Raw genomic sequence first — 14,295 nt, 5'->3', positions numbered from 1 at the left:
GGGTGGCAGCATCACTGTCCCCGTGTCACAGGGGAAAGGGGCAGGAGAGTGACTTGCTCAGGGCCTTGCAGCGTGGCTCACATGGCATCTGGGTGTGCTCGCCGCGCCTGCCCGCACACTCACCGCGGCCTGACCCTCTGCCCCCACCCGCCCTCTCTCAGTCCCCCCCCTACAGCTCAGGGAGCTATGACTCCATCAAAACCGAGGTCAGTGGCTGCCCTGAGGACCTGACGGTGGGCCGGGCCCCCACAGCAGATGACGACGACGATGACCACGACGACCATGAGGACAATGACAAGATGAATGACTCCGAGGGCATGGACCCTGAGCGCCTCAAGGCCTTCAACGTGAGCGCCCGCCCGGGATGGCTGGCTGGGGCGGGGGCTCAGCCAGGCCAGCCCTTCCCACAGCCTGTGTCTCCTGCAGATGTTTGTGCGTCTCTTTGTGGACGAGAACCTGGACCGCATGGTGCCCATCTCCAAGCAGCCCAAGGAGAAGATCCAGGCCATCATCGAGTCCTGCAGCCGGCAGTTCCCTGAGTTCCAGGAGCGGGCCCGCAAGCGCATCCGCACGTACCTCAAGTCCTGCCGGCGCATGAAGAAGAACGGCATGGAGATGGTGAGCCCCAGGCCTACCAGTCCCAGGCTCCCCGCACCCTCCCGGCCTCCTGGGCGCTTTTCCCACAGCCCTCCCAATACCCCTGGAAGCAGGCATTGTGGCCCCTCGTTCACAGAGGAGCCCAAAGCCCAGTGCCACCCTGCCCACCTCTAGGGCAGGGTCCCTGTGCCCTAACACTGGCTCCATCCCCATTCTGCCTGCAGACCAGACCCACACCTCCCCACCTGACCTCGGCCATGGCAGAAAACATCCTGGCAGCTGCCTGTGAGAGCGAGACGAGAAAAGCAGCCAAAAGGATGCGCCTGGAGATCTACCCGTCCTCTCAGGTGCCTGCTCGCCGCCAGCCACTGGGAGGGTGTCCTCAGCCATGCCGCAGATACTGCCACGGCCCCCGGGTGCAGAGGGAGCAGGGAGGGCGTCCTCAGAGGGGAGATGGAGATGCTGTGGGGAGGGGGGCGGCGGGGGGGAGTCAGAGGAGCCCAGACACAGAGGCCTTGTGGACCTAGGAAGGGAGTTTGGACTTCATCCCGAGCCCTGAGAGTGTCTTCAGCCGGGCAGGAACAGATGAAATCTGCCCTGAAGATAGATGAGCACATGGGGGGCTGGGGGAGGCCCTGGGCAAGGCAGCCAGGGGGAGAGGCAGAGTCCTGCAGGTCCCGCGCCGGGTCCCGGCAAATCTGGGGCCACCACCCACCCCCGTCCAGGGACCGTGGTCAGGGCTTGCTGCCCCTGTGGTTCCCCAGCGCCTCCCTCCCGCTCTGCAGGACGAGCCCATAGCCCTGGACAAGCAGCACTCCCGGGACTCCGCAGCCATCCCCCACTCCACCTACTCACTGCCAGCCTCCTCCTACTCCCAGGACCCTGTGTACGTCAACGGTGGCCTGAACTACAGTTACCGTGGTTACGGGGCCTTGGGCAGCAACCTGCAGCCCCCTGCCTCCCTCCAAACAGGAAATCACAGTAATGGTGAGTGTGGGACATCAGGCTCTGCGGCTCCCTGACCAGCTGCCTTGGGAAGGGGGCGGGGCAGGCGAGGAAGCAGCAGAGGCGGCCGGGAAAGTGACTCCTTCTTGGCACAGGGACCCTCCCCATCTCATCATCTTAGCCAGTCCTTAGCTCGGAAGGCAAGGTTAACAGGAACAGCGTTCCACTCCTTTCTTGCCTCCCCGGAGGCTTGCTGGGCCTCTCCCTGGTCCCCTGCCGCTGCCCCACACCCCCTCCACGGGCCACTGTGTGCAGTCCCAGCCAAGGCCCCGTCTCACCCAAAATGACCAAGTCTCAGTGAGACAGTCGCTGGCCCAGCTCTTGCAGAGTTGATGGCAGAGCCAGGATTTGGTCCCAGGCAGGTCACCTCCCTCTCCAGGCCACCGCTTAGGACCTCACTTGTGAGATGAAGGTTCTTCTTTTTAAAAGCATTTCTTAGTTTTTAAAAAAAATTTATTTATTTTATTTATTTTTGGCTGCATTGGGTCTTCTTTGCTGTGCGCGGGCTTTCACTAGTTGTGGCGAGTGGGAGCTACTCTTTGTTGCGGTACGGTGCGCGGGCTTTTCGTTGCAGTGGCTTCTCTTGTTGCGGAGCACGGGCTCTAGGCGCGCGGGCTTCAGTAGTTGTGGCACACGGGCTTAGTTGCTCTGTGGCATGTGGGATCTTCCCGGACCAGGGCTCGAACCCGTGTCCCCTGCATTGGCAGGCAGATTCTTAACCGCTGTGCCACCAGGGAAGCCCCGAGATGAAGGTTCTTTCACCTAGGAGCAGGGTCCCAGCGCTTTCTGCTGCACTGTGGGGCCCCATCTAGGTCACCTGGGGCAGTGGTTAGCCGTCTGTCCCCCCACTCTAACCCCAGGAGCTGGTGATCCCCTAGGTGCCCCCTGTAACTCTGCCCAGGTGACTCTGATGCAGACGGAACACAGGCCAATATTGGAGAAACAGTCCCCAAAAGATACAAACCTCCCAATGGAGCTAGGTGCTGCCCTGAGTGCGGACCTCAGGCCCTGTCACACTGAGGCCTGGGTGGCAGGTGCGGCAGGGGAAGAGCGGGTTCCCCCGGTGAAGGGCAGCCTGGCGGCCTCCGGGAGCTGGCGGGGTCAGGTAGGGGTGATCCCAGGGCCTCTTGAGCCAGGTATCTGGATTTAGTTCTGTGTGCAGCGGGAGCCACAGATAGGCTTTAACCGAAGGAGGCTATGAATGTGCTGTCTGCCCTTGTGGTGAGATTTTAACGGGGAGGACAGGAGGCAGAAGCAGTGTGCTTCGGGGGTCGTTCAGAGGCGAGAGGAGAGGCTGGGGGTGACAGCAAGTTGCCGCTTGACGAGTAGGTTAGAGGAAGGTGCCGCCCGCAGGCCAGGGAATTCTGGTTCTAGGTCTTGGCTGAGAATTCCTCTCAGGCCCTTGTCCTTGGCCACGGGAGACCCCTTACTGTTCCTGGGCAGCGATGGAGGCGGCTGGTCCCTACCCATGGCAGAAAGCCCAGACACCCTTGCTCACCTTGCCCCCCACCACCGGCAAGTACGTGCGGGTCCCTGGAAGATTCCTGCCTGGGCTTAACTTCTCATCCTTTCCTAATGCCTCTTAACCTAAAATAAGAGGCTGCCTGGCCCTAATCCCTGAGGCTGAGGCCAGAGTGGCCAGCTGCAGCAGGGGTGAAATGGCTGTCCCAGGCGGGCTGCTTTCCTTCCAGGAAGGAGCCTATCTGACAGCCCTGCTGAGTGGGGACCCTGGTAGAGCGGGTCTGGAGACAGGTGCGGGGCAGGAAGTTAGAGCCCCCCCTGTTGCGCACGGGGAGAGTCCTTCCCAGGGGGCAGGCGATGGTGATAGGCCCCCACCTGGTACCACACAGCAGGGCCTGTCTCGGGCCGCAGCTGCCAGGGCTGCTCCGGCCTCTCTTGAGGGCCAGGCCTGCCGCCCTCCCGCCCTGTTCACACTTGCCAGAGAGGCTTCAAGAAAGGCCACTAGCTCTGCCCCTGTACCTCAGTCTCCCTGGTTCCTTAGAGGTGGGTGGTGAGGTCACGGAGGCCGAGATCTGCTCGCTGACCTCCTGCCTGGGGCAGTGGCGTCCTGTGAGCACTGGGTTTGGGTCCAGCAGTTGGAAGAACACCACGGGCAGTCCCAGTCCCAGTACCTTCCCAGCAGCAGCCCTTAAACGAGGGTTCAGTCCATTTGGCACCTTGGTTGGGCAGTCGTGTTGGTAGCTCAGAGCTCCTCACTTACGTCGTGGGTGGATCCAGGTCAGCCCAGATAGACTCAGGCTCTGCCTGTCTTACCTGGGGTGCAGGGCAACTCGCACCCGCTCTGGCCCCTCTAGCAACCACCTGGCCACCTGAGTGTCTGCCTGTAACCAGAGCCCTGGGGGAAGAGATGGAAGGCCTGCTCTGAGCATGGGAGTGAAGAGGACAAGGCTTGGGGGCGGAGGGAGGAAAGAGAGGAAGCCCCGGGCCGGCTCACACCCATGTGGCAGGCGGCTCCGGCCTTCCTCTGCCATTACAGCCAGTGTCTGGAGGGGACCAAACCCTGCCGCAGCCGGGAGCCAGCGCAGGCACCCCTGCCTGCTCCCAGACTATCCCAGCAGCACCCACGTGGGGGTCAGCCGCCTGCTTGGCTGCAGTTCCCAGCAATTCACAGCCCCAGTCCTTCCTCCTGTGTTTCATTTTAACGGACTTCCCTCGACCCTCAGTTCCAAGGATGTTCCTTAGCAGGCCAGTTCCCAGGGCCTCCTGCTTGACGTCCCTGTTCTCTGATTAGAGAAGAAATAACCCCACGTGACAGACTGTCCCATCTAGATTCCAACTTCCTTCCCCAGCTTCCTTTTAGCAGTAGTCGAGTTTCCATAATTTCTCCCAAGATGTTACTTCTGGTCTATATGTCTCCAGTGACAAGGGCTTGTCCATCTCTGTAGCAGCATAAAAACTATAGGGAGTTCCCTGGTGGCCTAGTGGTTAGGATTCTGGGCTCTCACTGCTGTGGCCCAGGTTCAGCGCCTGGTCAGGGAACTGAGATCCTGCAAGACTCATGGTGCGGCCAAAAAAAAAAAAAGTTGCTGCCACTGTAGGTGCAATAATGATTCAAACTGGCTGGTAACTGAGAACTGCCTCACACACCCTTGTACGATGATCTCTGCTTATGGGGGTTGGGGGCTGGGCAGGGCACAGGGAGACGGACCTAGCTTATGGGGGTTGGGGGCTGGGCAGGGCACAGAAGGCCTCCCAAGCAAGCTTCCGCCCCCACACCGCCAGATCCTCTCCTTTGGCGGTTTTCTTGCTGAACACCTCGAAAGAATGCTCAAATTCCGGGAGCTTCTGTGTCTCCTGGAAGCCCTTTCCCAGTGGGCCTCCGTAGGCCGAGCCACACCGAAGGGTTCACCGGCGTGGCTCAGCCCAGAACAGGCTCCTTGTGCTGTAGCTGAGGGCCGGGGCCCAGGGAAGGTAGGAATCACCCACGGCGGGGTCCGGGCTCGCTGACTGCAGAGCCACAGCGCACCCCATAGAGCCGTTTGGGAAAGGTGGAGAGGAGACCAGGCCTGGTGGCCCCAGCACACACCCCCCGTATGTTTCGGTAAGACTGCAGGCTCCCTCTTCGTTGCCACCGTTCAAGGGCAAAGGGGAGGTGATCTCTCCAGAGGGCCCCTCTGGGTCCTGTCTGACCTTCCGACCTTCACACACCCACCCCACGCTCCCCCGTCCCACCAGCATTAATCTTCCACCTCGCTTGGGCACAAGAGAACTTCTCAAAGGCAAGGGGCTTCGAGGTGCTGCAGCCCATCAGGAGGAGGCTCAGCCCCCAGCGCCTCCCTCCACCTGCCCCTCCCGCCGCTCCCGGCAGGGCACGCTCCATCTGGCCGCTCCAGCCCCGGCCTCTTTCCCAGGCCCAAGCAGGGCAGCCCAGGGCAGCCAGCCTCTTTCTTGCTCTTCCCCGGCGGCAGCGGTTGAGAAACCCCTTCCTTGTCTCATGAGGCGCACCCATGGGTGCTTCTTTTCCTGGCCTTCTGGGGCTCCAACTCTGGACTCCGTCCAGGGCTTTCCGCACCCTGTCCCCCTCGGGGGTGTCGGACCCCCACCTACCGGCAGTGTCTTAGCCGCCCCCTCCCCCGCCAGCTCGAGGCCGCCTCCTCCCCGGGAGCCCAGAGCCCGGAGCGCGGAGGCCTGCCTGACAGTCCTCAGAGAGCAGCCGAGGTGCGATGAGTGCCAGGGAGCTGGGCTCAGAGCGCTGCCCGGCCCGAGGCCAAAGCCTCCCCCCGACCCCAACGCAGGATCACCCTCGGGCTTAACAGAGAAGCCCACGTCTTGTCTGCAGGCCCCCTTCTAAGCACTGGGGTACAACCGTGGAGACAGACGAGGGCCTTGGGCCCCCACGATAGGGGAAAGGGTGCCCCTCCTCACCCTGGCTTCCCTCCTCACAGGGCCCACGGACCTCAGCATGAAAGGCGGGGCCTCCAACACCTCCACCACACCCACGCCCACGCCCTCCAGCAACAGCACCAGCCGGACCATGCCCACCGCCCAGCTCAGCCCCACCGAGATCAGTGCCGTGCGGCAGCTCATCGCCGGCTACCGGGAGTCCGCCGCCTTCCTGCTGCGCTCAGCAGATGAACTGGAAAACCTCATTTTACAGCAGAACTGACCCAGCAGCACGTGGAGTGCACTACCCTAGGGAAGGAGGCTCTCCCAGCCCCGGACCGGCTTCCCGCCTCACCAGTTGGTACCTTTTGTTTTTTGAAAGAGGTGGATGCAGAAGAGCTGTTTCTAGCCACACTCCAAGCGCCTGAGACTCTGGGCACAAGGACACTTTTTTTTGGAATCTCACCACACGGGTGCTCTGACCTGCTTGGAAGAGGCCAACGGGGCAGCTTTGGAAGGGCTGGGGCTCCCCCTGACAAGGCGCTGGGGCCGCAGCTCTATTTAGAATCATCTTCGTGGACCCTGATGTTAGAATCCCACCCCCAGATAATTACCTTTCAAGTCTTAGGTGAGCAGAATTGCATATTTATTGAGAAAAACAAAGTGGACCCTTTCTTCCTCTCCCCTTAGTAATTTATTTTTCTGAAAATGGATTCTTTTGTGTTTGTACAGATTGCCAGTCTGTGTCTGTCTGATCAGAAGGATGTATCCCTGTGACCTAACATTCCATATCACTACACTGGCGCGGGCTGGGGGCCGGCAGGGCTGGGGGCAGCGGGGGCGCCGGGCTGGCTGTCCCTCTGAGCGCCCAGCCCCGCCAAGCAGGAGGACCTCACCCACACCCACTACAGAGCAAAGACAAACAAAAGCGGCTCCCCCTCCCCCATCCCACAGACGCCCCAGTCACACGGTCACCCGTATTCTACCTCACACTCCAGCGTGGGCTTTTCCAGGATGTGCCCTGAGCCTGTTCTGAACGGCTGTCTCCCACCTCCCCCACCCAGTGTGTCTGCCTGGGAGGTAAGTCCAGAGGGGAGGCCAGGAGCTGGATGGAGCCCAGGGAAGAGCCCCTGGCCCCAGCACTTGACAGGACAGAGTGCTGGGGCACAGGCAGCCGGTCAGCTGGGCCCTTGCCCTCACCCTGCCCCCAGGGAGCCAGGTCTGAACACTTCTCCGCACAGGCCCTGGCCCCTCGGACAGGGCCCCCGACCCCACCCCCCTCATTGCTGCAGGGTGCGCCCCTGGCTGTCAGGAAAGGTGGACCGCAGCTCCTGTCCCCTGCCCCCGTGGCTGGAGTAAAGGGGCCATCAGCAGAAGTGGAGAAGCCACCTGGGTTCTCCTAGGACCAGCCCTTCTGCAGGGGCCAGTCCTGGAAGAAACCCATAATCCCTGGAGTGTGAAAAAGGGCAAAAAGAAAAGGCTGGCCTGGTTTCCTTCCTCCCCGATAGGCACTTCCTCTTGCTCAGTGCAATACCTACCAGTGCTGCTAAAACCAGGGATTTGCCCAGACCTCACAAGGCCCACAGGGCCTCTCCATGCGACACTCCGTAGCCATGACAGCAGCCCTCTGCTGCCTGCCCCTGCCCGGAGCTGGCAGAAGCCCTCTGTTGCCTTTCCGCCCTCAGAGCAAAGAGGTCCCATGGGAGCCAGGGCCGAGGGGACCCTAGGGTCGAGAGCCGCTCGACCCCAAAGCAGGCACCCCCCCCCCTTCCCAAACCAGCTTTTCTGCAGCCAACTGCCTCCTGGCACTGGCAGACCACCCTCAGGAGGGGTGGTGAGGGGGCCCCAGCGTGGATGCCTCCCCCTCCTCGGATCCGCGACTGAGCTACGGGCCCCCGATCCAGAAAGTCTGAAGGGCAGGGGGTCCTGCCCCCTGCTTGCTTCCAGCCCCGAGAGGTTGAGGGTGGCCTTTGCTCTCCCAAGTGGCCTCCAGCACCCCATGCAGCCACACCACCTCTGCCTTCCATCTGACCAGTCCCCAGGCTCCAGCCAGGGCCGGGACGCCGAGACCCGCCGTCAGCACAGCACAAGCTCCAGTGCCCGAGGCCGCTCCCACCCCCCCAGCGTCCACACGTCCCGCCCCCATCTGCTCAGTACTACTCGCGGACGTTTGAATTTGTGTAAATATTTATTTTTGTGTGTGAACAATACTACAAAAAGTAATCAGTAGATCTTTTGCAAAATGTTACCCCAGGCAATTTGTGAAAATCTTAATGTTGAAAACTGGCACAGACAATCGCCGCCTTAGAATTCTCGACATCAACTGCTTCACATGTCATTTCTCCTCCCGGAGGCAGTACCCAAGCCAGGCACAAACGGTTAGCTTTTCTGAACGCACAGGAGTGAGAAAGACTGGGGAAGGGGCTTCCGCCACCACCCGCACAAGGGATTAGATCTGAAGCTCAGTATAAGCTCCAGTGTGAAGTCGTGTTTTTCTGAGTCAAGCTTGTCCTAACTAACTGACCACCTTCAGCGGCCTTAGCACCGCGATAATAAGAGTGTAGGTTCAGTGTGCTTCAAAGAGAAAGGAAGCAAATGATGATAGTGGTCAAGGTCCACTGGGGCTCCCAGAGCCCCTCCAGGACAGTGGATCCCGTCACGTTGACCCCACCTCTTGGGTGGGCTCCTTCCTAGTGAAGCCCTCGTGACGGCCGAATCAGGAGCAAGTTACTGTGTGGAAACAGGATTCCATTAGCTAGTTCAGTCAGGGAACTTGTTCAGTTCTGCTTTTGTTTTAAAAGATGCAGCGTCAACCCCATCCGTCTCGTCCTGACTTGGAGAAGCACCAAGGAGCTGGCTCTGCTGAACCCAGCTCGCTGCTGTCCCCGCCCACCCCAGGGACCGCTTCTCCTAAAGGGAGCGTCCAAAGCCCTGCCCCACAGCCAGTGCTTACGGAGGGCCTCAGGGCACAAATTGATCATTCGGGATCCTACTTTTAAGAGGTAATGCAAGAATAGAATGTATCAGTTCCAGAGTCTTTGCAGGGGGCTAACTAATCCCACAAGGTTGGAATCAGAGGAGAAATGGGAATTTGGTCTTAGGGGTGGGTCATCGGGTAGACCAGTGAGAGTACAACCCATCTAAAACTCATTTTGCAGTCACCACTCAGTTTATACCCAAGGACAGTGTTGAGGGGGAGGGGGACCGGCAGGGGGTTGGACAGTTTTAGAAGATTTCAAACCAACAGGTGGAACCCAGCCATCCCTATTCCCAAGGGCCACTTATGACTCCAGGGGTGGTTATAGGATTAATTACCAGTTCATATTCAAAATGCTGCTTTGAACTCAGAGGGTTGATACTTTTAATTTGTAATTTTTTGTAAAACTTTTTACAAGATAGTAAAGTATTTCACCAGAATACCAGTTTCAATCCGTCCATGGTCTGATTTTTATATAATTTAGTGGTGCTTTAGAAACTTTGTTTTTGTTGTTTATGAGCTAAACAGCTCAGTCCTTTTTCGCCTGTATCTACCTAAGACCAATGTGAACCTTTGTATTTTTGCTCCTAATTTTGGACTCAGTGAAAGTGTACTGTTTACATGTACAGATGCCCCGGTCCCTGTGTGTCCTGCAAGACTCGCTCCTGAGGAGGAAGGTGCACCTCAAAGCTCATCTGCTTAGCAAAGCCACAAAACAAAAACCTCTCACTTTTTACCTATGTTTCCACCTAAAAACAAAAACAAAAAACCTACACCACACAGAACTCAGATTTGCTGAAAAATACTTTTCTAAGCTCAGAAAAATCTCCATGCGGCAGATGGCCCATATGCCTGTGTCATATGGTCCATTTAGGAGCAGGGCTCAGAAGGGAGACTTCCTACCGGCTGCAGGTGGGACACTGACTGCGTGGACTCATGAAAAGTGAAAGTAGGACTTGGCTGCAGAGCCGGGGGTGGATATAACTCTTCTCCTGACAGCCTGGGAATGGGAAGGTCACGTTGACTCATGGGAGCTTCAGGGTCAAGCCACCCAAGATTTAGGGACAACCCGAGAGGTTTCCAATCCCCTGGCATAATGTAGACACGTTGGGGAAGAGCGCAAGTTCCTTACCTGAGATGAGTTTTAAGACTTACCAATGCAGATGGTATGAGCATTTCTTCAGGGTCCCCTGGAGGCAGCTCATTCATGAGGCATCACCTCTGGGGAGGGGCAGGGGGCTCCGGACAGTAAGCAGATGGCACGAACCTTTAAAGATGACTCTTTATTACTTAATCAATGGCTTCACCTCTAAATTATATTTTTACAGATATGCACCTATGCAACTTAACGTGGCTCTTCTAAGCAGGTGAGGACTTCCTCCTCAATGCTCTATAAAAATTATTTGTGTTCTATATAGTGAGTTTTTCCAGTAAATGTGGCTTAATATTTTAATTCTTAGAATGTGTCTTCTCTATGTGATGCAACTAAATTCTGTTTTGTTTGTGGAATGACTAGCACAGGCCAACTCCCTCTCCCCTCACTTAACAAAAGACCAATGAGCTGTTAATCGAGCTGTTATCTCCATGGTATTACTTGCTAAATGCACTGATTTCATAAGTATGTGGAATCCTTTTTCTTTTGAATCTGTATATCATATATAAGACTGAATCTACTTAATAAACACTGAATAACAAACTGAATGCTTTATTTCCACTGTGTCCTCTCAACAGCAGCACTGCCAGCCAGTTCTGTTCCCTCCAACTCTAGTTTGGCACTGAGACACCATTCTACCAGTAGATTCCACCTTTTTTTTTTTTTATTTATATACTTACTATTTTTGGCTGCGTTGGGTCTTTGTTGCTGCCCACGGGCTTTCTCTGGTTGCAGCGAGCGGGGGCTACTCTTCGATGTGGTGCACAGGCTTCTCACTGTGGTGGCTTCTCTTGTCACGGAGCACAGGCTCTAGGCACGCGGGCTTCAGTAGTTGTGGCTCGTGGGCTCCAGAGCACAGGCTCAGTAGTCGTGGCGCATGGGCTTAGTTGCTCTGTGGCATGTGGGATCTTCCTGGACCAGGGATCGAACCCCGTGTCTCCTGCATTGGCAGGCAGATTCTTAACCACTGCACCACCAGGGAAGTCCCAGATTCCACCTTTTCCTAGCCAATAAGCTAGCACACAGAAGGTCCTTAGTAGATTTTCTTGAACACATGAACTTGTCACTTTTTTTGGCGCCTCACCCTTCAGAAAGGGAAGGAAATGGACCTTTCCTGGTTCTCGTCAGGTGCTCAGCACAGGCACACATCATTTTGAAATCTCACCGTTGCCTTCCCAGGGAGGTGCTCTGGCCCCGCTTACAGATGAGAAAGAGGGCACGCCGGGTGCACACCTCGCCTGGATTCAGCCAGCGCCCAAGCAAGGTCTTAAATGCAGCTGTTTCCCGGCAAATCGCCCTCTTTCCACTCCCGTCCGCCCAGGGCGCAGCTCTTCTGAGACTGAAACCAAACTCAGGCGGCTGGGAAAACCGAGGAAACACCATCCCTGGTCCTGAACCGTCAGGACTTGACACTCCATTCAACCCAACACCTGGGATCCCCTTGAAGGAAACAAAAGGGCTGCTTTTTTTTTTTTTCAAAGACGTTTACTTGTGTGCAGACTTTTTTTTCATCCTGCATTCAATTTAGGTTAAACTTCGAGGAAAACTTTCAGGAATGTGACTGGGGCCAAACCTGATTATCAGGAGTTTAAAATCAACTCTGAGTTAAAAGCATAGATGTAATTACCAATTGCTTGTATATACACACACCCCCACACACTATGTGGCAGTCGTTAAACTTTTTTTTTGTAATGGCAGAAGAACCTTTTTTTGAAATGAAATTCTGTGCAGTAGCCAAATATACAAAACAGGTAAAGGGAGATGGGCCAACAGTTTGAAGACGCTGCCCCGTGGGAGTCTATATACCCTGGGGCTGAGATTCGTAAGAAGAGGAGCAGGTAGTCAAAGCACAAGGTGACACTTCATCTCAGATGCAGGTAGGGACCCAGAGCAGCAAGTCCTCAGTGATGCCATGACAGTGCCTGTCCCACCAAAACTACCACTGCTGAGAGTCACCGAAGGACCACAAACTCCCCCACCTGGGACAACACAGCCAGAGCCCGGGCCCACGGCACACGGTCCGCGCTGGCCCAATGGAAAGCACTCACCTCCAGCTGAAGCCGCAGCCAGCCGCGGGGACACTGGGATCCAAGGAGGAAGCGCTTGTGGACAGAGAAGGGCTGCTTGGTCCCGGCCCAGCTTCTTTAAATGGAGCTCCAGACCACCGGTGTTAAGTGTAGAGGACGACGTCAAAGGGGACGCCCCCATGGAACAGTCCGATCAAGGCTACTCAGTGGCCCAGCAGGCGAAGCTCAGCTTACTTGGTGAGGAGGGGAGACCGTGCCTGTAGCGCACTTTTAAATCTAAGTGCACTAGTGAAGGTCAGTAGCTACAGACTGTAGGATACGCCTTTGCAAAGTCCTCTCTCCCCTCTTTTGTATAAACCCAGATTTTATTAGGTTTATTATCAGCCAGGGGGTTCTTCAGTGAGGGGCTCCAGCTGCCGGCGGGGCGGAGGGGGTCTCTTAAACCGTCTGAAATAATACAACTTGTGTGTGCATGTGCACGTTCCTGCGGGGAGAGGGTCCAGAGCTCCCACTGGACTCTCAAAGGAGCCCGTGTTCCCAGAAAAGTTAAGAATCATTGCACTGACAGCTGTATTTTTCTTACTGTCATCCTTACAGAGCTTCCGTCTATACCTTTTGGTTGTTAGAGATGCTCATTCCAGGTTTTCAAAATGATGCACAAAGAGGAAGAAGCACAGGGCACTGTCACCATTTGGTTTCAAGTATTAACCTCCAGGGTCACAGAGCCTACCCTCTCCATCACTTTAAATGGCACACACACACACACACACACACACACACACACACACACACACACGGCAACACAGCCCGTGCCGCCTTCTCTCAGGGCACAGGGCAGGCAGACGCTTTGGGCTTTGGTCCCCAAGGCCGGAGGGACGTGGCTACTCTGTTGAGTGTAAACACACACACACACACACACACACACACACACACACACACGCATCCCTCTCAAGCAGGGTCTGACTTCCTCATGAGCAGGTCGGACATGAAACAAACGGGTGACACTGTGCCTGGCCAGTAAGACAGCACTTTCCAGATTCTGAAACAGCAGATTTCCTTGTCCTTTGGACCATGAGTAAAATCAGCCTCTCCTGCCAAGTACTCAGTCTCTACACCCAGGACTATGCACTCAACTGTAGCGAGGGGCTGAAAGGCAGATATCCACTCAGCTCGCACCAGCCCTCAGCACGCCACACGGGCCCCCCTCTCCACGGCTCCTCCCTGGGGTGAGGGTCAAGCAGACGCCAGGAGCCTCTCCTGTCTCGGTCCCACGCGAGCTAACAGGATGGGGTACTTCTTACGTGCCGCACACTATGACTTTATGCAGTAGCAACTCTCAGCCCAAATCAGTGATGAGAAAGTTGCCAGGGGCTTAGTGACTTACCCCAACCACTGAGCTGGCAGGCGGCCAGGCCCCCACTCTCACCCAGCGCACGTTCCACCTCCCTGCTGAGATGCAGTTGGCAGTCAGGTCCCAGCCCCGGCTTCCAACACATTCTAAGCTCCTGCAGAAGTAACTGGGCAAACAGATTCCATGACATGAAGGCACACGTACACATCACCACCACCAGGCAGTTACCCAGGCACCACAAAGCCACCTGACCACGACTCCTCTACCCGCACCTCGATCAAATCGCAGCACCGCAAAACGACAGCTTGCACTGCCCCAACACATGTTCCAACGCACGCACGTAAAATCTACTTTCTCCAGTTCACGGGAAACAAATTAATTAATCTTTAAAGTCAAGCCCTGCAGTCTGTCATCCACTGAGGCTCGTCAACCAGCGTCAGACCCCATTTCGGGCAGGCCCCTCCCTCACTGCTGCTGGTCACCCTCCCGCAAGACCCTCTGCCAGGAGGACTCTCTCAGGCAACCTCAGTCTCAGCAAGGCGGTTGGGATGAGCAGCTGTGGAGGGACGGCATAGTTCACGGCTTCGATTCTCAGGCGAAAAGGACCCCCACCGTTTTCATGAGATTTTGCTTCCAGTCCACATGGTGGATAAATGGGTAAGTTCGCCACGTCATGCTCAGTCTGATGAAGACCAGCAACACTGACAAGTCGCACCTTTGGGACCAACGTCTCAAAAGAACTCCACACACGAGGGACTTCCCTGGCGGTGCAGTGGTTAAGACCCCAGGGGGTGTGGGTTCGATCCCTGGTCAGGGAGTTAGGGTCCCATAAGCCTTGCGG

General features: G+C 56.6%; 1 protein-coding gene across 8 annotated transcripts in view; it reads left to right on the top strand.

The window, feature by feature from the left end:
- NOL4L (nucleolar protein 4 like) overlaps positions 1-10,643 on the top strand; it is a 129,222-nt gene extending 118,579 nt beyond the window's left edge. For 6 of the 8 annotated variants that reach the window (XM_033839823.2, XM_033839825.2, XM_073792864.1 and 3 more), the window contains 5 exons: positions 162-347; positions 427-618; positions 822-944; positions 1,383-1,584; positions 6,009-6,659. In XM_033839823.2, coding sequence (XP_033695714.1) covers positions 162-347; positions 427-618; positions 822-944; positions 1,383-1,584; positions 6,009-6,229 — 924 coding nt within the window. In that variant the 3' untranslated portion in view covers positions 6,230-6,659. The other 2 variants (XR_004522060.2, XM_033839824.2) reach the window with 2 other exon arrangements.
- Positions 10,644-14,295: the final 3,652 nt, after the last annotated feature.

Source organism: Tursiops truncatus, chromosome 15 (assembly GCF_011762595.2).
Source record: "Tursiops truncatus isolate mTurTru1 chromosome 15, mTurTru1.mat.Y, whole genome shotgun sequence".
Lineage (NCBI taxonomy): Eukaryota > Metazoa > Chordata > Mammalia > Artiodactyla > Delphinidae > Tursiops > Tursiops truncatus.
Note: the sequence above shows the minus strand (reverse complement) of the source record. Positions and strands in the feature narration are given on the sequence as shown.